We start from the raw sequence: 25,432 nt of genomic DNA, 5'->3' as shown, positions 1-25,432 counted from the left end.
TATGCAAGACTTACACTTAGTAGTCTGTGTCAAAGCTAAATGAGACTTACAACTAAGAGAAGTTTGGGATTTGGGGTCCTGGAAGAAGTAAGGAATGACAGAAATAAAAAATATGGACCTGGAGATTCAGTCCTCAGATCAGTGTTTTGAAATAAGTCTAAACTCATTGAATTAGCCACTTAATTAAAGGAATTGAAATACAGAATGAACTTCCTGCCGTAATAGATTTTGTAACAGTTTCATCCGAACGATTTATTTGCTCTGTTTGAGGCTTTTATGCAGTTGATTGATTAGTGAACAGTTTTGCAGTTTAATAGTAAATATCTGTAGTGGCCTGCATGATTTAATGGCCAAAGAATTCAGCGCTAATTTACTATGAGACCAAAAAAGACAGGAAAAACATTGTGTTTCGATTGTTGGCAGTTGCTATGACTGAGTTATATAAATACAGGGGCTAGCATCTCTCCAAGAACAGTGGTAGCATTTAGGAGACCTAGCTGTGCCAGGCACTTCAGACTGGCTGACAAAATGTGTTTCAAAAAGATAACTGATGACCAGACCCAAAATTCTCTAAATTGAATGAAAAGTCTCCCAATGTCTTTAGGAAATCCTGAATCAGGGTCTTTGTTTCACCATTAAATTTCAGGCAATGGTTGTGGTCTATCACATTTCAGAAGGCAGTAATTCTTGGTAAACACTGATTTTTTTCATTAGGACCATTTTTGTTCAGGATTCACTCTGCTAGATTTTAGCGCAACTAGTAGTTATCCAAAAATACAGTTTTGGTTAAATTAGTTCTGTCCTACTCTTGTACTTGTTTGCAAATACATGGGTAGTATCATTTAAATCCACAGTAACATTTAATAGCAAGAACTGCTCTGCTGAGAGTTATGACCTCTCTTTCTCTGATTGCTATTGTTGCTAGCAATCTCTGAGTATTTCTCATGACTGTTGTAGCAATATTCATCCAGGAATCCATCATCCTTGCTCATATCCCACATCATTTGCCCTCCTCTGGAACTGTATCCAACTTTTAAAAGGAATTCAGAAGAACGTCTGTGCTACTAAAAACTTTTTCACTGAATATAAGTACCGTAATGGAGTTATTCAACTGAATCAGGAAAAAAAAAGAAAAAAATAAATAAATTCACAGTAACGTTGTAGGCTATTTTGTGGGAAGATCATGACACTTTAAAAATGACATCTCATTCAATATCCTAGAAAAAATAAGTTGATTGCCCTGCAGAGAAAATAAACCAAAAGAAGAGCTTTGAGAATATACCTTTCGCTGTTGTTTGCAAAAGCAAAATAAGAATTAAAATAAGAATGAGAGGACAACTAATATATGACAGTTCTTGGCCACATATAAAACTCAATTTTACATGATCCGTTGCCACAGAAAACAAATTATTAGAGGATTATTTATCACTGGAGAAAAGCTTTAACAAACTTAGGATGTAAAAGTGGTTGCAAAATGCAGTAGCTTACCCTACTAGATCTGCTTCAAGAAAAGAAAATAACTGTCTGCTGTTGCCAATGCTTTAGATCTCCAGAGAAAATGAAATTTTATCAATGCTCCTTTGCCCACTTGGTCTATCATTTCGGAAACTGCACTTTCTAACTGATTGCAAATATTAAGCAGAAGATACATGACAGGTGCCAAAATATTTTAATAATACATCATCTTAGAGATGTAGATGAATGAGTGAATTCTGACAAGTGAAAACAGTCAAAAAACTGGAAAGATAATGAAAAAGAGGGAGAAAATGGTCCAGAGATTAAAGTACTGAGCTGTTACTCTGTTCTCAGCTCTGCCACAGACTCCTGGTTTGACCTTAAGCAAACAAACAGGTTTGTCATCAGCTTTCCCGGGTGCTAGACCGGACTGTGAATGCCTCAGCTCTCCCTCCATAAAAGAAAGATAATCCTTCCCTAGAAAGCAGTTGTGATGATGCATTGTGAGAGGTTTAGACACTGCGGTGATAAGCACCATACAAAAACAAACTACAGTGAGATAAAACTTCTACTGTCAGTCACCAAACTGCTAGGAGGTATTTTTCAAAGTGACATTTTCATATTATTTATTATAAAGAAGGGAAATTTTTACTTCTCTTTTCAATTAGCATAGACAGCTATAGTATAGTAAGTATAGTAAGCATAGAGAGCTTAGAAAAGAGACAGCTAAGAGTAACCGTGTAAACTCTGAGTGATGCCATGCGGTGCTAAGATTCATATTCAGACCTCTTCCTTTGGCACCCACGTGCACTGGGGAGGAATGTGGCTCCAAGAGAGCAGCTCTTGCCAGAGCTGGGGATGCAGATGGACAGACTGCAGAAAAGACTTGCTTTGAAGGGACTTGGCACGCTGTTATTTATGTCCTATGTCAACTCCTGTTTATACAAACCAAACAAAATGATGTAGTGCTTAGCAAATAGACCTGTGGAACTCGTTGCCAAAGGATGCTGCGAATGCTAAAGTTACGTGGGTACGAGGGTGGAGAAATAGATGAGAGAGAAACCCACTGAAAACATAGAAAACACATCCAAATGTCAGAGAGCTAAAATAGTTGCAAGCTGGGAAAGGATGATACCTGTTTGCCCATTTCTTGTCTTTCCCTTGGCACTAACTTAAGGTGCCACTGGGGACACTGGACTGACTTCAAAAGGTTTTTGGATGGACCAGTTAAAGCCTTTCTTAAGGCATTTCAGAATAAACTTTCCAGGACACACGCACTTTCTTGTTGCCAAGACCTAAACCACACCTGGCTCCAAGGAGAGCATTCAAGGTGATACGCTTCGGCTGCACCACCACGGCCAGGAGCTGCAGCAGAGACCTTCATTCCCATTGACTCGTGTTCTACTCTTTCTCCTCTAATACAGGCAGCCCACGTTTCTGAAGTTATCCTCTCCTTAGAAATAAGGACACAACTTTTTAAATTTTTTTTATCAATAGGAAACAGCCTTTATTTTGGAATAAGTATGATTATCCAGTGATGAAAATTTCCATGTCACAGAGAAAAATGCTGCCATGTTAAATCAGAAAAACTGTACATCTCACACAATACCTGTTGAGTTGTATTTCTCCAGGGTATCAGATTTACCTCAGGAGGAAGGATAACAAATATATGACCTAAACCCACTGATGGTACTTACAAAACAAATGAGAGATACTGCTATCAGCTCACAAATGGAAGAACAGTAAAGAACTACAAGGAAAAAGACGTACAGCCATTGGAAGCACAAGCTCTTGCAGTTCATTGTGTGTGTGTTCATTCATGTATTACTGTAGTTCAGCACGTCCTATAGAAAAAATAGCACCTTTCAATCAGAAAAAGTAGCACCTTTGGATTGAAACGTGCTTCAACTCCAAGATGAACATTGTAATAGAAGGTATTTGCTACAGATAAATGATACAGACTGCAGTTTAATTATGCAATATTTCATAGTGGACTTATCTTTTTTAATTCCAGTAGAGTACAATAGTGCTAATTCGAGCCCTGACCTGATGGTTTGTTCGGAAAAGCTATCAGTCTTATGCTATGTCTTCGGGAGGACCCGAGTGCCACGATGTGCGTGCGGGCACTGGTGTGTGCAAGGGCAGGAGAGAGTTTGGGCAGGGCAGCGTCTCCAGAGGGAAAGGCCACCCGTGTCACCAACGGGGCTCAGCAGCTCCTTAGCGCAAAGGCTGGACTTGGAGCTCAGCCTCTCGCCTCTGGCCAGGGCTTCGGTGCAAGGTGTGTGAAGGGCTGTGAATTCCTTAGACCTTCTCCTCTGCTCTGTGTCCAGAGGAAGGACTGGAGACCATCTGATCTTACAGAGCTAAATGCCTGTGCGAAGTCTGCATCACAAAAAATTAAATCAGTGTTAAAAGAAGATGACCACTAATGTTAGAGCAGGGATCTATGGCACAAGTCAGATTCACACTGTGTTGGGTTCCCCCCCCCCCCCAAAAGGCTCCAATGATGACATCATTCAGGAATACCTCTTTGTGATGTCAGCTGCCCTTGTAATGTTGTAATGTTTGTCACGTAATGTATCAGTTGTAATGTTTCATAAAGCTATTAAAAAAAACCTAAATAATTTGTCCTCTAATCTGCAAACGTTGCCAAGTATAGCATCTCTCATGTCTGTCTCTGCACATGCACATTCTGGCTCTATGAAAACAGTTGAGAATTGTTAAAAAAAAAAGGCCTGCAAAGCCTTCTTCCACATGGCATTTATTCTGCATCTTCTCAAGGCAAAAACAAGCACACATTCTCTACCAGCTGGGGTGCACTGTGTTAATTTTGACAGAGCAAATAGATCCAGACAGAGAAAGCTGTAAACATGTAGAAGCAGTAACCAAGGTTTAGAGGAGTGAATGCAGACACCTTGGTATGAGCACCATAGCAACAACCTCCATTAAATCTTTTTTAACCCTATCTTAAAGATATAAAGGAGAGGAAAACTGTTAAAGCATTTGAAAAGGAAAAGACAAAGTGAAATTCAATTTAACAATGCTGTTTACCTGTTTCCCTTCACCTGTATTCTGTTAAATGAAAAATACATTTATTTGTCAGGTTTTTTAATGGCATTAAAGTATTTAATTGTCTCTTCAGGGAAAAGAGAGGAACTAGAATAGTTGCTGCGCTTTGAGGCTGTTTTTGCTTCCCAAAAGGCAAAATGCGAGCAGACAAAAGAATACCAGAGATGCTCAGTTCTTGTCCAGATCTGGTAAATCTCAGACTAGGGGAGCACTACATATAGAACTGCATTTGCTGCCTCTCTGGTTGTGCTGTTGCTAAAGATACCTGGGCTTTTTCTTTTTCACTTTTCTTTCTCCTGCTCCTTTCTTTTTTCCCTTCTCCTTTTTTTCATCTCCTATTTTTCCTTCTCCTTCCTTTCTTCCTTCATTCCTTTCTTCCTCCTTCCCTTCCTACCTCCTTCCCTTTCTTTCTTTCTTTTCCTTTTTATTTCTCTTTCCTTCTCTTTCTCTCTCTTTCTTTCCCTCTTTCCCTTCTTTTTCTTTCCCTCTTTCCCTAGCAGAAGTCAAAAGTTGATGGATGCTGCACCCAGGGATCAGCGCAGGGAAGGGACAGGATGTGAAAGCGGGACAACACAGGGGAGCAGAGTCCCGGGGGGTCCAGGACGCAGGTCACGGCAAGCACGGCCTCAGATGCCCTCTCCCTGTTTCAGTCTTCACTGAGGAGCAGAGCGACGATGTGGGGGCGTAGCACAGTGGGGATCCCCAGGCAGCCCCCCGAGATGGGCTCACTCCCGTCAGTCCACCTGCCTTCTTCACACCACCTGAACAATTATGGGCCAAGGGAAGGAACTGAGACAGGGAACAACCTGTTTTCTCAGTTTGTCTACCAGTTAAGCCTAAATCAAAGCTTGAGTTCTTTTTCGTGTTTTCTTCCAGGTAACTTTTGATCTTGGTAGTAGCAGTAGGCCTTTTGTTTTGTTTTGACAAATTCAGAGTTTTATTCTGATTGCAAAAACATTTATATAACAAGGGCTCTTACTTTAGCCAGCTTGGGTTTTAAGCCTCTATAAGTCTTCTGTTCCCAGTAATCTCTTGTACCACCTTTTGGTAATATGCACAGCCCAGCAGTCACGGTCTGAAATGCAATGGAAATAACTAAAATAGGTGCCTTCCCCTATTGCCTGGTCAGTGAGTCCTGCCCATAGCACAGGACGAGGAATACAGCCCCGAACAGCAATCCTAGGGGAGCAAGGAGACCTATTTTTAATCAAAACACTTGAAGTTTGAGCAAAATGCTACTTTTGTGATCTTTGTGGAAACAAATCAAAACTTTATTCAAGAAAAAGCAACCAGAATAGCTATTTTCCAATCAACTACAATCAACAGTTATGATTATAGTAATTTAAATATCATTATTTCATGTTATTAATAACATCAGCACTTCAGACAAAACATGAAGTGACTAATCCAAGGCAATGTAAGCAATAACTCTGAACCCAGTGCTTACTCCTGACTCAGTGCTTACTCTGCTAGACCAGGAAATTCACTGGTATTCCAGAACTGCCACCTTGCTGTGGTTTAACCCAGCAGGCAGCTAAACACCACACAGCCGTTCGCTCACTCCCCCCAGTGGGATGGGGGAGAGAATCGAAGGAAAAAAACGGTAAAACTCGTGGGTTGAGATAAAGACAATTTAATAGGACAGAAAAGAAAGGGAAAATAATAATAATGGCAAAAGAATATGCAAAACAAGTGATGCACAATGCAGTTGCTCACCACCCACTGACCGATGCCCAGCCAGTTCCCGAGCAGCAGGCCCCGGCCAGCTTTTCCCCCAGCTTTATACGCTGAGCATGACGCCATATGGTATGGAATAGCCCTTTGGGCAGTTGGGGTCAGCTGTCCCAGCCGTGTCCCCTCCCAGCTTCTTGTGCCCCCCCAGCCTCCTCGCTGGTGGGGTGGGGTGAGGAGCAGAAAAGGCCTTGACTCTGTGTAAGCACTGCTCAGCAACAACTAAAACATCAGTGCGGTATCAATGTTATCCTCATCCTACATCCAAAACACAGCACTATACCAGCTACTAGAAAGAAAATTAACTCTATCCCAGCCAAAACCAGGAAAGACCTGAAACGGAGCTTCAGGAGGGCTGTATCCAGACCTATCTTTTTAAAGCTTTTATACTCTCTACATGCTGATTGCAACCATTCCTGATAAGTCTATCCATACTCATGAATTTTAGATCTGACACTATATTCATTTAACTTTGTGACAGCATGAACAGGTTTCTATTCACTGAAAAGAAAGAAACTCGCATCCCATCCCTCTCTCTTTCTCCACACACATTTCACTGAAATAGTAGTGATAGAATTGGCTTGATAGACCTTAATTCCACATAAACTTCTTTACAATCACCTTTTTTTTAAGTGATTAGCTTCACAATGGCATAGAAACTAAAGCACTTTTGAAACGTATGGTATTCTCAAGGAAAAAACGAAATTATATCAGTAATAAAGATGTTCTTTTTAAGGACCAGTCTGTGTTATCTGAAGTGAAAGAGTTTCAGTCCTTCATTCAAATCGTTGCATGCTCAAGAAGTACTTTTCTTATTGCCGCCTTTTTCCCTCAACTGTTCTCACAGGCCTTCGTGTTTAGGGCACTTGTGAAACAGCCTCAGCTGTTCTTCACCCCTCACTGGGAAGGGATGGCATCCTCTGCTCATAACTGAGGGGCGGGGGATAAACGCTACACGGTAGCACCTGCTGGAAAGACCACTCTCTCTTTCCTTGAATCTATTTATTCTGTGCTTCATTTTCCCCTCCGCTAAATGGTAGTAGCAATACTTCTTTACCGTGTTTATTCAAAACAAATACTGGAGGAATCGAACTAATGTGAATTCCGTGTTACTGAAACACAAAGAATTGCTTTTTAAAAGAATAAAAATCACTCAAAGTGAGTGCAAATTACGTTTTGATGTACATGCCCACAGTGTGCAGTATCAGACCAGTACTTGTCATTCCACCTGCAATTCTCTATACCCTTCAAAGCTGCCTGGAATTATCAGACAGTCCAAACGCGAAGGAGTAGTTAGAATTATTCAGTTTAACTGTGGTGGGAATCAAATGAAATGAAAATTCCCTAGTCAACGGGAGGGTATACAAGGATGAATAGAACAGAAATGGATTTCAGGTCTAAGGATTTGTTTCCAGTTACGATACAGAAATTATGCACAGATGTATTTATTATGTGTGTTCACATGTTTATGCTAAAGCAAAAAGAAAAAAAATAGTAAAAAACACCCCAATGGAGCAGAAACATATGAATCATCAACAGAGCTTCAAGGGGTATCAATTAGGATACATCTGTTAACATCAATGGATCTGTGCTCAAGATCTGGCTCCAAGTGAAATTTTCACAGATGTGTAATATAACACCGCTGTTTCATAAAGTACATACGCATACTTAGCTTGCTGGTTATTTAATTCAAGCCTCAGGAAGAACTAAGAAGAAAACCAAACCATAAAGTTTCCTCTTGGGACTGATGGAAAGATATGATCAACACTTTTAATTTCTGTAATGCAATTGCACGGCACATGAGTAACTACTTGCATTTCAGCCCACCGCAGCAGCAGTTCCTGGGCACAATGGCATCGTCTTCAACAACAAGAATTAGCAGATTTCTTATGTCAGCAATATAACCGTGCACTCCCAGGCAAATCTATCTCCAAGATAGCCTTTTAGGCTCTGTAGATATTAACTGTCATGAAAGGAGTCTAAAGATTTGTTGGTGTTCATTTTGATTAACACAATCTACAGCGATAAAACCAAGACTCTCCCACAGCACAGCTGAGCACGGCAATGTCCTGAGCATATTGGCCTCATAATATCCTTTGGTCTCCGGTAAAGGGTCCTTACCTAACTCCCCCCAGGGCTCACACCCAGCCTGTGCTCACAGAAGCTGGAGAAGGAGCAAGAGCTGTGGGCACACAAACTGGCAGCAATTGCTCACTGCACTACGTGAATTGCTTTCAGCAAAGATGTATTTCTCAGTGTGACAATACCAGAATTTAAGTGTTTGCCAGAAATCTTTCATCCATTCAAAAATCTTATAATGATGGTTATAAAGTAGTAGTCTAAAGTATTGCTTAACATCAACAGGTAAGGGCAAAGGGGTTACTCGGCTTCCCTTCAGACTGACTGCACCAAGGGTCCTGATCAAGTCAACCGCTGAGCCCGGATGACTTTGTTGCTTCACATTTCTTCACCCACTAATTTGTGGTGGCATTTTTAGTCCCTGAGATTAAGACATTTGAATGACTGGATTTTCAGACTTTAGACGATTCTGTTAAGGATTTTGGAGAATTCAGACAGTGTAAAGGCTACCTCTATGGCAATAACAGTATTGTAACTCAGCGTGGTTCAAGGAAATACCTCTGCTTTCAAGCTTACGGTGCCTCTATTCATACAGGCAGGAGAGCTCTCAAGTTGCTTCTTCACGTGATTTCTAGGGCTGGTTTTTTATACATATTACTGTTTCCTAAGGATGAAACATTAAAACTCCTTTTTAAAAAAAACACTCTTACCTTGTAAAGCCCTGCTTACTCATTAGGAAGGCATTAGAAAGAAAAAAACCCTCTTAAATAAAAAAGCACCTATACGTCTTGATTTCTCTAGCAAGTGTGATCCCTGTCAGTCGGCTATCCCCATGTCAGCCCAGCCCCACAACACATCACATACAATATGCTGGTCTGGGAGCAGCACACAGCTGTAGAGCCTCAACTGAGCCCCCCCCATCTAATTTCTAGATGATAGACATGTTTCAGGATAAATAAGATACCAAGCTATGCAGCCCCACTGAGAATGGATTACTTCGGGACCATAGCCCCATAATGACTAATACAAATTTAGGTAACTGTGGAAAATAAAGGTTCAAGGCTTCTGAAATGTAGGTTCCTTTAGAGTTAGACTGTAGCGGAGAAGAATTCATTGAAGACCACGTCTTGGATACTGGATACTTAAATACATACCCTAGTATTAGCACTAACACAAGGTCCCAAGATTGTGGATTTAGCCCTAAAGGACTGGTTTAAAATTACCAACTCTTTTATCCAAGTATTTTGTAATATGTTTTGCCTCTATTAAAAAAAGGCTTATTTTCATAAATTCAAGGAAAAGGGAAAAAATAAGATTTTCAGCCATTTAAAAGAATTAAGCAAAAGAGGAAAAAGGAAAGTGGAAACAAACCAGACTAAATGTTTTTATTTCCAGTTTTGTTTAATATGTGTTAAACAAGTTTGTTTTTGAAACGAAAGCCATTCCTTCATTAAAAATATTGACCAGCTCTAATCACATATTTGGTTGAAATTGTTCCCACAGCAACTGCAGCCAGGAGCTGAAAAGTTCTTCTGCTTTTGTTTGAAGAAAAACTTAAATGCTGAAAAGCTCCTCTGCTTTGCCCAAGTATACTCATTAGTCTAATAAAATATAGTTCTTCTCCCTCCCAACCACGTTGTCTGGCACTCAGTATCTTTTCTATAAAGAGGTTCTGAGGCCCACAAAGAAAACGTACCTCTGCTTTGCCGAAATCACACACAGCAGAAAAGCCCAAGAGAAGGAGAAATAGTTTTTTATCTGAATATTTTTTCCTACTCAGTAGCGTGAAGTCAATTTTCCCAGTTCCTCTTCTTCTCTACTTTCATTTAGTAACAAAGCAGTGAGAGTTATTCGAAACACAAACTATACCGCCTGTTGTAGGCGTTAGATGAACCATCCCAGGGTAGTGCCTGTACCTGCCTCTCAGTTATGGGGAAAGCCACGACATTTAGCTTCGATTAGACACCGTGACATTTAGATGGCCAAAATAAAGTGAAACAAATTGCAGCACATGCCCTGTGCACAGAGCACGCTTTGACAGCCAGAACATGCTAGCAGGATTCTGTGCCACACTGAGTTACTCTCTAGTCTGATATGGCACTGAATCACAGTGTACAGGGGTTGTATTAACCAAACCCTGACATCTTTACTCATGTAAATAGTATTATTGCATTTAAGGAACTATTCATATGCATAAAAATTGGACGAGCCACGAAGATGCCCGGTCATTTCTGCAAGGTTTTTTTCTTCCCCAAATTTATAGAGCTTTTCTCATCATAATTTTCTTATCACATGTTCTTGGCAAATATTATTTCCAAATGCTGGAAGTAGAAATGCTCTCTTCATATGCTTCAATTAGGAAGAAAATCTCTCAAACACACACACAAAGGCAGCAATACAATTATTCTCAGAATAAAGTCATTTCATTATCTCATTTTATTCATTCCACAGTCTAGGCTTGGTATCAGAAACTAACTTCACTCTTGACAGCAACATGCAAGATGCTTTTAAAGATCTCTGTCAGCACATGCTCCACTAGTGTTATAGCTTCCTGCTGCGCATCAACAGCCTACAGGAAATTTGCTGAACCCGCGACTCTTCTGTGCCTGGTTTGGAGGAGATGGACAGCTCATGAACCCTCTCTCGCCCGCTGCAGTGTTATTCAGGAGCCAATTCCTATGAGAGACCGTGTTGCATATTCAACAGTTGGCTGTGAACTGTCTTATTCCAGTGTCGGTATGATTTTTCACTTGTTTTATTCACAACCGGGGCCTCAGTTCCCAGATCTTTATTCACCCACCACTGGGATTCACACAGGCTTCTTGGTTTAACTCACTCACGACAGAAAACCAAATCTGGATGAAAGGAGTTGACAGAAAAGCCCCGAGCCTTCCTTAGGTGTTTGGCTCCCAGTGCATGTGACAAGTTGTCACATCTCTGTGCAACAAGGCAGAGACTCTGGAGGGTAAGGTAGGAGCTGACCTGCAAGGAACCAGTTCATCCCGGGTGCTTCCCAAGGGTGTTGAGCAGAGATGGAAGAAGAAAAGGGATCAGACAACTGATGTTCTCACTGGGCACAGCATGATTATCTGGGCTTGGAGACTTGGAGACTGAAGATACAGACCCAATGCTGTAGGCAGCTTCTTAGTGCTGATGTAATTGGGACTACGTGCAGAAGTAAGAATGAGATTGTCAAGTAAGCCTGTATTTATATATTTAATCTCTCTAGTAGACCTCATTAAAAAAAAAAGTGACCCCCCCCCCCCCAAGGATTATCTTCCTCAGCTGGGAACACAAGGAGTTTCTAGAACACTGCAGCCATCACTAGCTGTTGCACAGAGCCACTGTCTTCACACCAGGAGAACCCCACAATTTCAGCTCTGCTGCTGCTATCTGGGTGGACTGGAGCTCTTTGAGATCAGCACCGTACTGTCGGTCCTGACAGGTCTGAATTGCACAAACAACTCTTCACCACCATCACTGTCTGAGCTGGTCCTCCATGGAACCCAGGACCTCATTTGTTCCGGTACCTCTGCAACCAAGAACATACTCTACTAAAAGTACTATATCCCTTCAAAAAGACAATCATGTTAACAGCATGCCAGCTTGTTATACAAATAACATCAAAAGTTAGTAAACAGAATTGTGAATCTAACATTTATATCAATTGAATGGTTAGACGTGGCTTTTCCTCTTCTCTACTGTGAGAGGAAAGAGTTGCATTATTCTAGAACTTGTTGGAAGGCTTGTATCTCTCTATAAAGCCGCGTAAGTTATACTGATAGATTCTGTAGTAATCCTGGTTTGTTTGTTTTGTTTTAAACATGGCATCTAAGTATTTTATACAGTACTTGAAAGCAAAAAACATCTCTCCCCTCCCTCCCCACAGAACACCATGACTTGGTTTACGCTGTGGTATCCTTGCAACAAAAGAGTATGTGTGGACCATCACATACTCTTTAGGACGAAGGTACGACAGCCTCTGTCTGGAGCCTGCCTCTCTGCGGGTATGAGCTGAAGATGTGCGTTCGGGTCTTGGATTACTTCTGATTTCCCTTCTGCTTTATTATGACTGCTAACAACTATGGATTCTTTTACTGAAACCTGGAAGATGTTCTATTCCTTTTTACTAATGACCTGGAAGATGAAATAAAGAGTATTCTTATTAAATTTGTGAACAATACCAAACTGGAGAAGGCAACAAGCACACTGAAGGACAAGATCAAAATTTAAAGGAGTTTTAATCAGCCAAATGAATGGTCTGAAGAGAACAGATCGTAATGCCGTTAAGGATACATGGAGAGTATGGTCCTGAGAATGGCACGGATGATGAATCAGAGACATGGTTAGCAATGTTACCCTGCTGTAAAAAACTATGGGCAAGGAGGGAAATACTGTACATGATTGATTTGCAGCTGATGAAATCTATCAGTGTAGGAAAGACTCTTCTGAACACCTCAAATCTCCTGTACTCTCCTGTACTTCTCTACAGCTGGTGGTCCTGTGCATTAGCTGGGCAGGAGGGTAAGGGGGCTTGGGGAGTACTTTTCTTGAAAGGTGTGAGCAGAAAAGCAGTGTGCAGTATTCCACCAAGACAGACTCGGCCACTGGCAGCTCACCAGCTAACCACAAAGCTACTCAGTGTTCATCAAACCATCGCCTAACCATACAACTAAAGGGAAAATGAAAACAATAATAATAATAATAATAATAATAGGTATATATTCACATGGGGTTTAACCAGTCAGGGAGCATCACAATCTCTAACATATTCATTCTCCTGGAAAAAAAGGGAGGTTTAGGAAGGAAACATGGGACAAAGCAAGGACTTGAGCCCGATCTCCCAGCTTTCAGGATAGAAATACATCTTTTTCTCTGTTCCCTGGTGAAAAGGAGACATCAAAGAGACAAATCTTTTCATAGGGAAACAAATTTTTCTCTAAGAAAAACATATCTTACACTTTTGGAAAAAAATACTGTGAAAAGAACTATTTTTATTAAAACTGTCATTGAATTACTCTGTTCCTTCTCATTTGAGAAACTGCGAGCATGAGAACATTTCATCATTATATAGGAGTTGTAAAAAAGAAGATATTGTATATTGAAGATTTTGAGAATTTTTGCTCATCAGTAGAAGAGATAATTGGTTAAAAATATTACCAGAAAGAATATGGGGCATTCCTAATATTTTAGACAGTCTGAAGACCCAAAACAGTAAACTTCCAAAAACAGCTTCTAGTTCCTGGTATCTCCTCGATATTCTTCAAGGCATAAGGATGGGAAAGCAGAGATCGCTTTGAAAGAGATCACTTTCAAGAATGCAACCCTGAATTACCCAGTTTCTACAGTATACCAAGAGCAATGACAAACATACTCCTGTGTATGCAATATGCATAAAGGACAATTTGGAGATACAGCCAAGATGGTAATTTTAGAGCAATGAATTACCAGTGATCAACAGCAAATGAATGAAAATCTGCTGGCAGACATGACCAGATTTAATTACTAGTGATGGTCAAGGAATAAGCAGAACAAAAATATATTGGAAAAATCTGACAATTATACATTTATTCCAATTAATACAGACATTGCACATCTATCCACTCAGAATATTTTCTAATAGCCTTTCATTTTATACTCCTGAAAGTAATTTTTTTACTCATTCTGAACCATTCTGCATAGGGATATTTTTGTTGAGTAACTACAAAACCATTCACATATTGTAACCAGATGTCATTCTCAACTATATAAAATTAAGGACTAAAGCCTAACACCAATGCTCAAACTTACCAAGTTCTGCCCTCAGATTCTGAGAGCTATTTTGGCTTGGAATGATACCTGCCACTTCCAGGTTTTAATTTATTTTCTTATTCAGCTATCTTCCTTCAAACAAAAGTGGTTGAAAACACACAGCCTCTTCTCTGCAGGTAGCTTCTCTGGCATAATTGAAGAAGATGCTCCAAAGAAGTTGACTTTTTCAAAATATAATTCACTTCCCTGCCCATATAACCAAATGTCTGTCTCCTGCTCTCCAGAGGAATGTCTGAACCTTGGGGAAAACAAATTGCTTTCAGTCAACATGGCTCTCAAGCTTCTAGATACAGCTGAGGTGGGAAAAGCAACTAGTGGTTTTACATACCAACAAGCACAGACTGCTCAAATACAGAGATGGGCATTATCAGTTCTCATTAAATGGACCATTTATATCACAGCTTGTCTGCAACACAAAGGTGCACGCTGAGCACACTGTATAGTCTTTCACAAGTGTTGAGCCTGACTTTCCCTGCCTTGCTCCCTGTGAATGACAAGAAAACAAATGGAAAGAGAGCACTGGAGACCTGAGCTGGTGGCCTTTGCCAGCCATTTTGCAGAAGAGGACTTGAGTGGAGAAGCAGAAGGCGGCAAAGGCTGGATCCTACCTGGAGCACCCAGCTAGGAGGATAATGTTCACCACCTGCATGGTACGGCTCGGCTGGTACAAGTGTTCGTATGAACTCTCATACAGCTCTCAACAGCCTATGACAATATAGCTTTTATAATTCGGTAGGGAAAATAAGCTTTATGCTGGTACACCTATGTCTGCACCAGTTACATCAGCACAGCAGCGAAACATTTCAGCATAGGGCAGAGGGGGAACTGGGTCAGCGGAGTGAGTGGACTTGGTGTTCGGTGCTTTGAAAATCCTGCTGTCAGTCTCTTGGGGAGCGAGAGCTGTTGATGAAAGGCAGTGTAATTATTGGCACTGGGTTGTATTAAGATAACAGCATAAAAACTTAACTTTCCCCAGAAGAAATAAAGGTGTTAAAAGAGCAGCTGGGTAAATACAAGATAATGAAAGAAAGCAGCATGATTTCCCCAGGTTCAAATAAAGCAGACGACTATTTTGCAGAATTGACCTTATTAAAGAGACATTGTCACGTTAAAAATTAATCCAAAACTAAAACTATTATAGCAATAAGTGAAGATAAAGTTACCTACTAAACATAACAATTCCACAAAAATGTCACCCCTTTTCCTTCCATTTTTACATTTTTCTGTAGTAAAGGGCCAGGTCCATATATGTATTTTCACTTTTCTTTACAATTGATTGACTTTTTGACACAATGTTGATAGTCTCTACCAGAACATCCAGTTACTCATCTTTGGTATTAATTATTCTTCATTAGGCTTAGCATCTGTATTCTACTTTATCATAAACTAATATGTAATACTGAGGACAGGGAAATGAAACGGAAACTTATTGTAGGAAATCTCAACTCACTCATTTCATGGAAACATTTTCAGCTCAGTCACTGCAGAACAACATTTTCTGTACATCTTCCCCAAGATGTTTTTCACCATGTGGGATCTTTCTATTAAAAAACCCTTTAAAGTGAAATCTTTTAAATAAAAGCTTGACCTTAGAGTTAAACTAAACAACTGAGTGAGCAACATGTCTTGCATGCTAATCCAGTTATCTGTATCTCTGATATGCCAGGCCAGAAATACAGCAAGGAGAATAAACAATCTTCTAAAATCTTATTCTTCTAAAGGGCACTATGCAGACTTTACACTATTATCCATGACACTGTGATTTTTGTTTCAGCCTACATTAATAGATGTAGCAAAGAACTTCATTACTCAAATTAATTACACTTCAGTAAATGCATTCATGAGGAAACTACAGCATGCAACATGAACAACAGGATCATAATATGACACAGCAGAAAATCCGGTGAATAATTACTCACCCCACTGCAAACAGTTGCACAGATCCAGAGGCATATGGATACTGATTCTGTTTAAATCTATAGATACTAAGGACCTTGACAATTTTAAACATTCCAGTCAGTGCCCATTTAATCTTAAAATGGCCAAAGTATCTTAAAATCATTTTCTTTGCGTCTTTATATGGCGCTAGCATTTTGTCCCCTACCGATGCATATCTCTGCTTTGACAAACACTACGTGGTCCTTCATGAGGGATCACACCATGAGCAGAAAGCTGGGCTAACAATAATGTGAAGGAGCCTGTGCACAACTCATAAGCCTTCTGAAAATCCTGAACTGGGAGCCAGGTTGTGCCCAGGCAGTGCCCTGGGCACAAGGGATGCACTGTGCAGTGGGTGCAGACTGCAAGCTAACATTACCTAAGTGCACGTTCAAGAAATGATAACAAAAAGCTACAGTTTATTAGTCCAGCGTGGAGAACAATTTCTTCAATAAATTATACCATTGCCAGTAAGTCAGTTTTTACTGTGTGGATTAAAGCATCACTGCCTAAGGACAGTTACTTCTGCCTGTTCTTTGCACATTTTGGCTCCTTGGTGAATGGCTTTAGGTTGAGGGGAGAAAACAGCCGCAGTGGAGATGGGAGTACATCGTCAACAGTGAGGGACAAGATGAGAAGTAATGAACTTCCAGGGGAACACAATTAGTTGTGGGATTAATTAGAGGGTCCTTCATTTCCAGGACCTTCAATGTCAGTAAAATGCATTATATAGCCAGGCAGAAACCAACAGGAAGAGTTGCTAAACAAGTGAGGCATTTCTTTGAAGTCCCAATTCTACAATGACCATGGTATTAGTACCCTTACCAGATACTTTTACCCTTTTAATTTGGCTACATCTGTTTAAAATAGGAGGTTCAGCCAGACTGTAAGGTGTCCCTTTCTGATGTTAACTTAGTGAGAATGAAGAACAATTTGCCTCATGTGGATAATGTTCAAAATCCTGAAGAATTTGGCCTTATATTACTTATTTTATTGATGACTATGAAGCCAAATGGGCTTAATTTGAATGGCTTGTCCAGCACGCATTCCTTGGAAGACTTCAACTGTGAAATACGGATGCTCTTACCTATAGTATGCACATGGAACTACACAAACAGCTGGCCCTCCTATGTCCTCTGAACAACTCAAAGCTGAACGTAAGTCAACTCTTTATTGAAGTGGGCTATTACCTAGGTACTTCTTTCATAAAGTACCAAAGTACTTCTTTCATAAAGGCACAAGAGATGTTAAGATCTGGACATTTCTTTGAATATGTATTGCATGATATGAAACTGATTCATAGCAGGGCATGACTTTCCCTGCTAGAATAGTGACAATCACTGAGCTGCTTCAAATTCGTGATGAGGTGCGAGAGAGTTACAAATCAGCTTTCTATTATTAGACACACGGTTTATTATATGTTAAGGATAATAAATTGATATTGCAATCAATATTCAGATGTTGCATTGTATTATTGTAACTGATTAAAGCTATTGGCCCCAATGTCTAATCTGTGATCAGTAGTACTGTTATTTCCCTTTTGTATTGTAACAGACTAGAGTCTGGGCTTGCAAAGAAATCTTGGAAGAGACTCACATTCAAGAGAGGGTACTTCAGCTTTCAAGTGCTCCTTGCAGCCCTGAGCACAGCTCAGGTTTTCCTGCTTTTCTTGCATAGGGCCAAACCCCTTTCTGAAACGCCTGAGCCTCCTCCTATACTGCTCTGACCCACCTCCAAGGTAGGACAGACCCTACCTTTACCTACCCACGCCTTGGGGACAACATACCAGACACATTAAATAACGTAGAGACTCTGAACTCCCACAACCCTGATAACTCCTCTTTCTGTGAGAGCGATGACTTCTATGAAAAGACTGAAGAATGCAATCAAAAAATAATTAGGATTAGCAGGCTAATTACTGCATACATTTTCTAATGCTAATAGAGATATGAAACACTAGTTGGTGTTTACTATGGGATGAATATTTAAACTTGTCAAGAGAAGTGGGGGGAAAAAAAAAAAAATGTTTTTTCCCACTTGGAATAGATGCCAACTGCAGACACATGTACATTGTAACATTTTAATTTTTAAAATGAAATTGGCACCCTATTAATACAAAGAAATACATGAAAAATTGCAAAATATATTATCGTAGTATCCTCAGAGCATAGCATTTAAATACAGTTCAAAAAAACCTCAAAACAGGCTTTAATATCATGAAACATTAACAAATACACGCGTTTCTTTTAATTAGCCTTTTCCTGTTCCTGTTTTTAGGGTTCATCTTTACAGTCGTCTTTCTGTCAAGTAGAAAGCTTTAAAAATTAACTCTTTTCAAAATGTAAAATTATATTCTCATCAATTTAGAGAAATCCAGGAATAAGGACTTCAAAAATACCCACCTAAAATTGTGACAGTTGGCAGCATTGCAATCAAAAAAGCTTCTGAAGGTATTACACTCCCATTTACATTTTTCCCTTTTCTACCGAGCAAGTGTGATGATATTGGTTCACCAAGAAAAAAGACTGCAACAGCCTGCAAATACTAAACACAGTTTTGAACTGTAGCCACCTTCATAGTTCAACTGAAGTAAGTTTAGAAGCAATGTGAGAAGCTGAAGTTACTCCAGGATGTAAGGCTAAGTACCTATGTATATGCTGAAGATCTAGACTACCAGCTATCACTGTAGAACACAGACTGCAGAAGTAGCATTCAAAGCCTATTAAGAACACAACATTAAACAGTAAATTAGCTAGAATAACAGAAAATCAGAGAACAAAGGATTTGTGGGTCATCCACTTCATCTCTTCATGTCATCTGCTATACCACAGCTTATTACCAGAATATATAAATACAAGAATAGTAAATCAATACTTACTTTATGTAATAAATAACCTTTCTATATAAATTATGAAAATACAGCTACAGTAAAATCAGTGCAAAAATGATCAAAATGTACTGAAGGAACACCAAGTCCCGCCTGCCAGAATGTGCATCATAAAACACCCATATTTCATCTACTGCATCATACACTGACAAGAATTTAAAAAATGCACAATGCACATTGCTAACTGTGCCATTCTAAAATTACAGCTATTTACAATGTCAGACAAATGAGATTAAAACAACGCACGTGTTATTTAAACTGCACGCTTCATTCTTTCTCATTATTTTACTGAATTTTAAGTAACTTCCTCTTCCTTAATTGACACTTTGAACAGAAGTTGCCCTCATGAGTCCATATTTGCGCGAGCAGCCTTTTTGGAATTAAGAAAGTTCTTTTTCTTTTTCCTTGGAGAATTATGCAAAGCAAGTATTGGATCTCTCGGCTCACGGAACAAAAATACCTTCTCTCCTGTGTCTAATTGCTCTATGACTTCGGCAGTTGCAGTGTTCAAACAAACAGGTGGATCAGATTGTTCCATAGGAGGATGTGTAGGTGAACATCCAAGATGAATGAATGATGCTTTTTCCAAGAGGGCAAGCTGTTTCTTCTTTATCAAGCTACATTAATGAAAAAAGTTGAATTGAAAAATGAAAATTTGGGCCAAAAAAGCATAACTTCCGACATCATATCCTGACATAGAAGTGGTGACTTTGGAAGCTAAAGAAAATAATATTTCAACAGACGGAATTGTAATTTCCATTCCAATCCCCAATAATTTGCACATCATTTTATGAGATACAAAATTGCATAAGGAAAAGTAACCTCATAATAAATAACCATAGGGAAGATGGGCAATGTATATGAAAAACATGTGAATTTTGTGGATCTGTACGGAAAAATCTTTTTAGGCATTTACTGTTATTGCTTATGATGTGTAAATATGTTGTAGGAAACACAAGCACCAAAAAGCAGAACAGTGTCAGAAAATGCATATTTATGAACTTATTTTCTGATTTCTAACAGATATAAGAGAAACCTTCGGAGATGAAATGAAGTATAAAAAAAAAAAAAATCATGTATGTTTCTTCCTGTTTTCTCCTTACCTGTCTTTTCTCTTGTTTAGAGAAGGGATCTGTTCCAAATTTCTGTTTATCAGATCTTGCCTTACTTTGTTCTCCAGTGCTTGCCACAACTCTTGGCTCTTCCTGAAGGAGCAGGAAAGAAAAAAATTCCCAGCAGTAAATCCCCAAATATACACACTTGCCTCCCCTTTCTGATTTTAGCTACCAAACCCATGACAGTAATACCATGAAAACAGTCAGCAAGAGCGTTCAAGGATTTTTGCTGCCCTGCCACAAATCATTTAAATCAGCTAAGATCACACCTCAGGACATGGTCCCAAGGACCCTTATCTGTTCCTTGACAACTCACATCTGACAACTAGAGGGCCCAGTGCCACAACATCTGCTTTTCTCCCCTTCCCATGTCATGGCAGGGAGTTGGGAGAGAGGGTCTGGGAGCACTTCTTGGTGTCACCTGCAAAGCTATTCAGCTGGTGTTAATGGGGATAAACTGGAGGGATGAAGGCTCTTGGGAGACTACCTGTCTCTGTGAGTAAAGGGAAAAACAGTGGCCACTTGGGACTTTAGTAATGACCTACAAAGGGACAGGCATCTGCAAGATTGAAACTTCCATTATTAGAAAGGAGGACCTTATTTATATCTTTAGGAGCTACAGACACCTGAAATCTGGTGTGCTATGAATATTATAAATACAAAAAGATGGAAGGAAAATATTTTAATAAACTCCAATTAAAGTCAACAGAAAGAAAATGATCAGAACAGGATTTCTAAATCTAATCTGCTTGTCCAGCAAATACATATACATGTAAAGCAATAATCTTCTCTTGCAGTGGTCTACTAAAAAATATCACACTTACCTTTTCTTACAGCTGCCAGACTCATCTGCATTACTGTCACTTTCAGCAACACCATCTGAATATTTACTGATGGAATCAAGGACAGAAAGAACCTCACTTTGTGAGCTGGAGGGCAGCAACAAGTTCAGGATCCTGTGCAACATCCCCATTGGTACCCTTGTCAGTTTAGCTAAATAACCTGCCAGTCGGAGCTCCTTCAAGATTAATGAGTAGAAGACATAAATTTAGCATTGAAAATAAAAAAAAGTGTTAGCAAATTTTAATTACTATCATTAAAGAATTATTCATTATAGAAACAAAAAATATTATTGAAAATCACGTTTATAGTGACAGTTTTGGTGTCAAGTGCTCATAGTCCCATATTCACTGTTTCTACCCGCACTGGCCCATATATATTACAGTTGTCCATTTCATTCTGGATATAGGCAATGTAAATGTTAAACAACCAGCTGATCTTAGTGTATGTGCTTAGGGCATGTCCTCGATGCCCTTCAGTCTGAAAAAATCACAATGCAACCATATTCTAGCATGTAAGGTTTAGTTAATTTATGGATTGTACTATTATAAAGAAATCCTTTCAAGAGAGCAATGAAGCAATATGACGTTCCTTTGATCTGTAAAATTAGGGGAAAAAATAGCCTCTGAAACCTAATGACAACATTTACATGTTGCCATGGTTGAGCGCTTCATTGTTCAGCCTCTCTTAACACCAGATTCTGTGTTAAGCTCAGAGAAAAGCTTGTAAAATTTGTTAAGAGGTGAAGGAAACAACTGGTTTTGTTTTGGTGTTTGTTTTTTATTTTTTCCAAACGTCCTCTCTTTTTTGGCCCAAAGGTCAGTGGTAAAGCATAGTCTATTTGAACACTATACGAGTAAGTTCAAATTTAGTTGTTCCCTAACAATCAACCAGCCCCATTTCCTGCCCCCCTCTGAACACCAAAACCCCATTGTTTTCTCCTCTGCTGTCAAAACTAGTGTGTCCCCAGGGCTGTTTCTGCGAATTTGTCATGTGTATCAAATATAGACAGTCTACAATATATTGAGAACTACATGGAAAGAAAAAAGTAGAGCAAATTAAAGCAAGTTAAATACCTCAAAGAATGCCATAAAAATGCTGTTGTAGTCTATTCAAACCATACATGTATCTCAGGTAGCCAAAGTTAGGCAAAACGTGCCAAACGTTCGAGATGACTCACGACAGCTGAGTCACCTCCGCTCTATAGACTATCCTACAAGCACTGATGGGGGAGATGACTACCAAGCTCATGTCACATAAAAAAACCACAAGGTCCCACCATGCAGGAAGACAGCCAATTTCTTTGTCCATAGTGGATTCAAAATGTCACAGCAAATGTTTGAACTCTGCCTCTTTTTTGCATGACAAATTTTCAGAGGAGCGAATGCACCTAGGAGATCCCTGTATTAAGTGAATCTTCTGCTTTAAAAGAAGCCATTTCTCCAAAAGGATGCTCTGTAAAGGACAAGTTCTGCTAAATCCATGTAAAAACCAAAGCAATCGCCCCCAAAGCAGCCCTAACCCAAATTTAGACAGCCACACAAAATAAAGAAATCAATCAATCTTTTCCCATAACCATTCCCCAAGCAGAGAACTCCTCTCCAAAAGGCAGGAAAACTAGTCACTTCCCAAAGTTTCCTGGGTGTCGTGGTTTAACCCCAGCCGGCAACTAAGCCCCACACAGCTGCTCGCTCACTCCCCCCCGGTGGGATGGGGGAGACAATCAGAAGGGTAAAAGTGAGAAAACTCGTGCGTTGAGATAAAGGCAGTTTAACAGGTAAAGCAAAAGCCACGCACGCAAGCAAAGCAAAACAAGGAATTCATTCACTGCTTCCCATGGGCAGGCAGGTGTTCAGCCATCTCCAGGAAAGCAGGGCTCCATCACACGTAACGGTGACTTGGGAAGACAAAACACCATCACTCCAAATGTCTCCCCCTTCCTTCTTCCCGCAGCTTTATATGCTGCCCATGATGCCATATGGTATGGAATAGCCCTTTGGGCAGTTGGGGTCAGCTGTCCCAGCCGTGTCCCCTCCCAGCTTCTTGTGCTCCCCCAGCCTCCTCGCTGGTGGGGTGGGGTAGGGAGCAGAAAAGGCCTTGGCTCTGTGTAAGCACTGCTCAGCAGTAACGAAAATATCCCTGTATTATCAACACTGTTTTCAGCAGAAATCCAAAACATAGCCCCATACTAGCTACTGTGAAGAAAATTAACCCTACCCCTGCCAAAACCAGTACATTCTCCACCCCTTATTCCATACCATTTATGCCATGCTCAGGTGCCACACTATCCAATACATCCTCATTAACCAACCCCGCTTCCCATCCTTTGATACAATACACAGATATCATTCCCTTAGTTTATGGACCACCTCTGTGGTGTATTATCAACACCGTTTCGAACCCAAATCCAAAACATAGCCCCATACTAGCTACTGTGAAGAAAATTAACTCTGTCCCAGCCAAAACCAGCACACTGGGCTCTTCAGTGTTGTTATAGGTTTTCCATGGAAACCACTGAGATACTACAATGAACAAGACAAAATCCTAAGATTGACGAGAGATTGGTAAATTGACCTGGAATCTAAAACGTCCAATATTTTCACCCTAAACAGGTACCAAAGTTAGGTAAAACACATGTCTGTTCAGCCTACTTAGGGCAAGAAATTATTTGATTCTTCTCTGGAGAGGAATGTAAGAAAGAGCTTAAATCTTAATACAGACACCTAAGTTTAATTTCTATAGCTGTATACAGACTGTGTTGTACTTTTGGTCTTTAAAAACTCTTCTTCTAGAAACTTACAAAACACAACATTAAGTGAGAATAAAAATGACACATTTCTGTGACCTACTCTGCCCTTTTTGGCTAAATGGTCTCAGGCTAAATAATTCAGTAATTTATACGCAGATGATTGAAACATCATGACTTCAGTATTGCTTTCCTCTGTAATAGTTTCCTGTTTAAAATGTTCTTTTCTCCACTCTGACCCTTACCTTTCTGCATCAAGTATGATTTGGACTGAGAGACAACGCTTGATGATTTTCTAACACAACAGAATTCACGATTAAGTAATCTGCAAGGTGCCACAACGCTGTCAACAGTACCAAAAGTGGCACAGGCACCCACCGGCCAGGTGCACCTAGCATATGTACGGCAAAGGGAGTGCTGATGTGTGAACATGCTCCAGCAGTGAGCAGCACTTCCAGATGCTCACAGCTACCCACACCAGCCTGCAGAAGCGAGAAGAAGAAGTGAATGTGCAAACACAGGAATGGTCGCACCAGTCAGACCAAAAGCCCTCCGGTGTGGGATGAATTTGATTCTTCAGGTATATTATATGGTAAGGTACTACAAAGATTGGGAATTCACTTTTTTCATAACATCTAATGGATACAAATGCTACTTGTGCCACCAATAACCTCATTTGTATTCTCTGAATTTGGTCAAAGTAAAAACAGGAATGAATTGTAGTTTACAAACAGCAGAATTACTTTTAAGTATTTGGACTGAGCAATGTGTATTTAAACAACTAATGCAAGAATCGATGAACTTGATCCATGTTGTGTTTCAAGCTTACTGTGCTGTTTCCACATGACAGTCTGCCTGCATCATCTGTTGTCTCTGAAACGCAACTAGTGCACCTGAGGCTATAGTTATGACCTTATTTAAAAATAACTTCTTAGCCAGAGGCTTATGATCCTGAACTCACTATCATTCAAGAAATTGACCTATTACATCTAGGATGCAAGCTGAAACATGAAATGTAGGTAAGTAAAACTTTACTGGTTTTCCAGAGAGGGCTGCATCCACAGTTCTGAAAACTAGTCTAAAGGGGAAAATCCTTTTTAAAGAAAAGAATGGGTGTAAGATACGGAGGTACAACAGCTACAGTTTCCTAATACTTGCCAATGTAATGCGTTCTATAAATTGTAAGAAAACGGGGGGGGGGGGGAAATATTTAAAAATCAATTCCTGTATCATCAGCTCACAGGATAAGCACATCCAAAAGAAGGAATATGTTACAATGTGAGCCTTAATAAATTAATAAATTACTCTTCTACTAAGCACATACTTCTTTACAGTTGAATTAAGAGTTGTCAGGTTTGGAATTATAGTTGGAGTTATTATACTATTATACTTGCTGAGAACAGAAATTTTGTTTTGTATATCTGCAGGGTAAATATCTATAGGTTTTATGGAATTTCAATAAAGTACGTCCCAGAATATCTCTGGGCTACGCTTTATATGAATAAATATAAACACAAAACCCCCAATGGTATATCTAATGCATATTTACACAAATCAATTACTTCTTCAGGGAATCTTATGAACAAAACATAAAGCACAGACCCCCAAGTATACACTGAACAGTGCGTCCAGTTTTTCACATGCAGTGAGGTGACAGTGATGCTCTTAAATCTGTCTTCAAGATGTCAAGATCTGTAATTATCAAGGGTCATTGCTCACCTGCTAGGGTGTTAAGAGGACTGGGTACTGTGAAAATTATGA

At 39.8% G+C, this 25,432-nt stretch overlaps 2 protein-coding genes across 5 annotated transcripts in view; one reads left to right on the top strand and one right to left on the bottom strand.

The window, feature by feature from the left end:
• The window catches only part of EVC (EvC ciliary complex subunit 1), a 510,906-nt gene that overhangs the window by 352,170 nt on the left and 133,304 nt on the right, over positions 1-25,432 (top strand). The window lies entirely within an intron of this gene.
• EVC2 (EvC ciliary complex subunit 2) overlaps positions 19,135-25,432 on the bottom strand; it is a 79,513-nt gene continuing 73,215 nt past the window's right edge. For all 4 annotated transcript variants that reach the window (XM_075499729.1, XM_075499731.1, XM_075499730.1 and 1 more), the window contains 3 exons: positions 20,910-21,103; positions 20,074-20,175; positions 19,135-19,587 (listed from right to left, as the gene is read on the bottom strand). In XM_075499729.1, the coding sequence (XP_075355844.1) occupies positions 19,314-19,587; positions 20,074-20,175; positions 20,910-21,103 (570 nt within the window). In that variant the 3' untranslated portion in view covers positions 19,135-19,313. The remainder of the gene's footprint in view (positions 19,588-20,073; positions 20,176-20,909; positions 21,104-25,432) is intronic.

The sequence above is a fragment of the Mycteria americana genome, chromosome 4 (assembly GCF_035582795.1).
Source record: "Mycteria americana isolate JAX WOST 10 ecotype Jacksonville Zoo and Gardens chromosome 4, USCA_MyAme_1.0, whole genome shotgun sequence".
Lineage (NCBI taxonomy): Eukaryota > Metazoa > Chordata > Aves > Ciconiiformes > Ciconiidae > Mycteria > Mycteria americana.
This window is presented reverse-complemented; position numbering and strand designations above follow the sequence as displayed.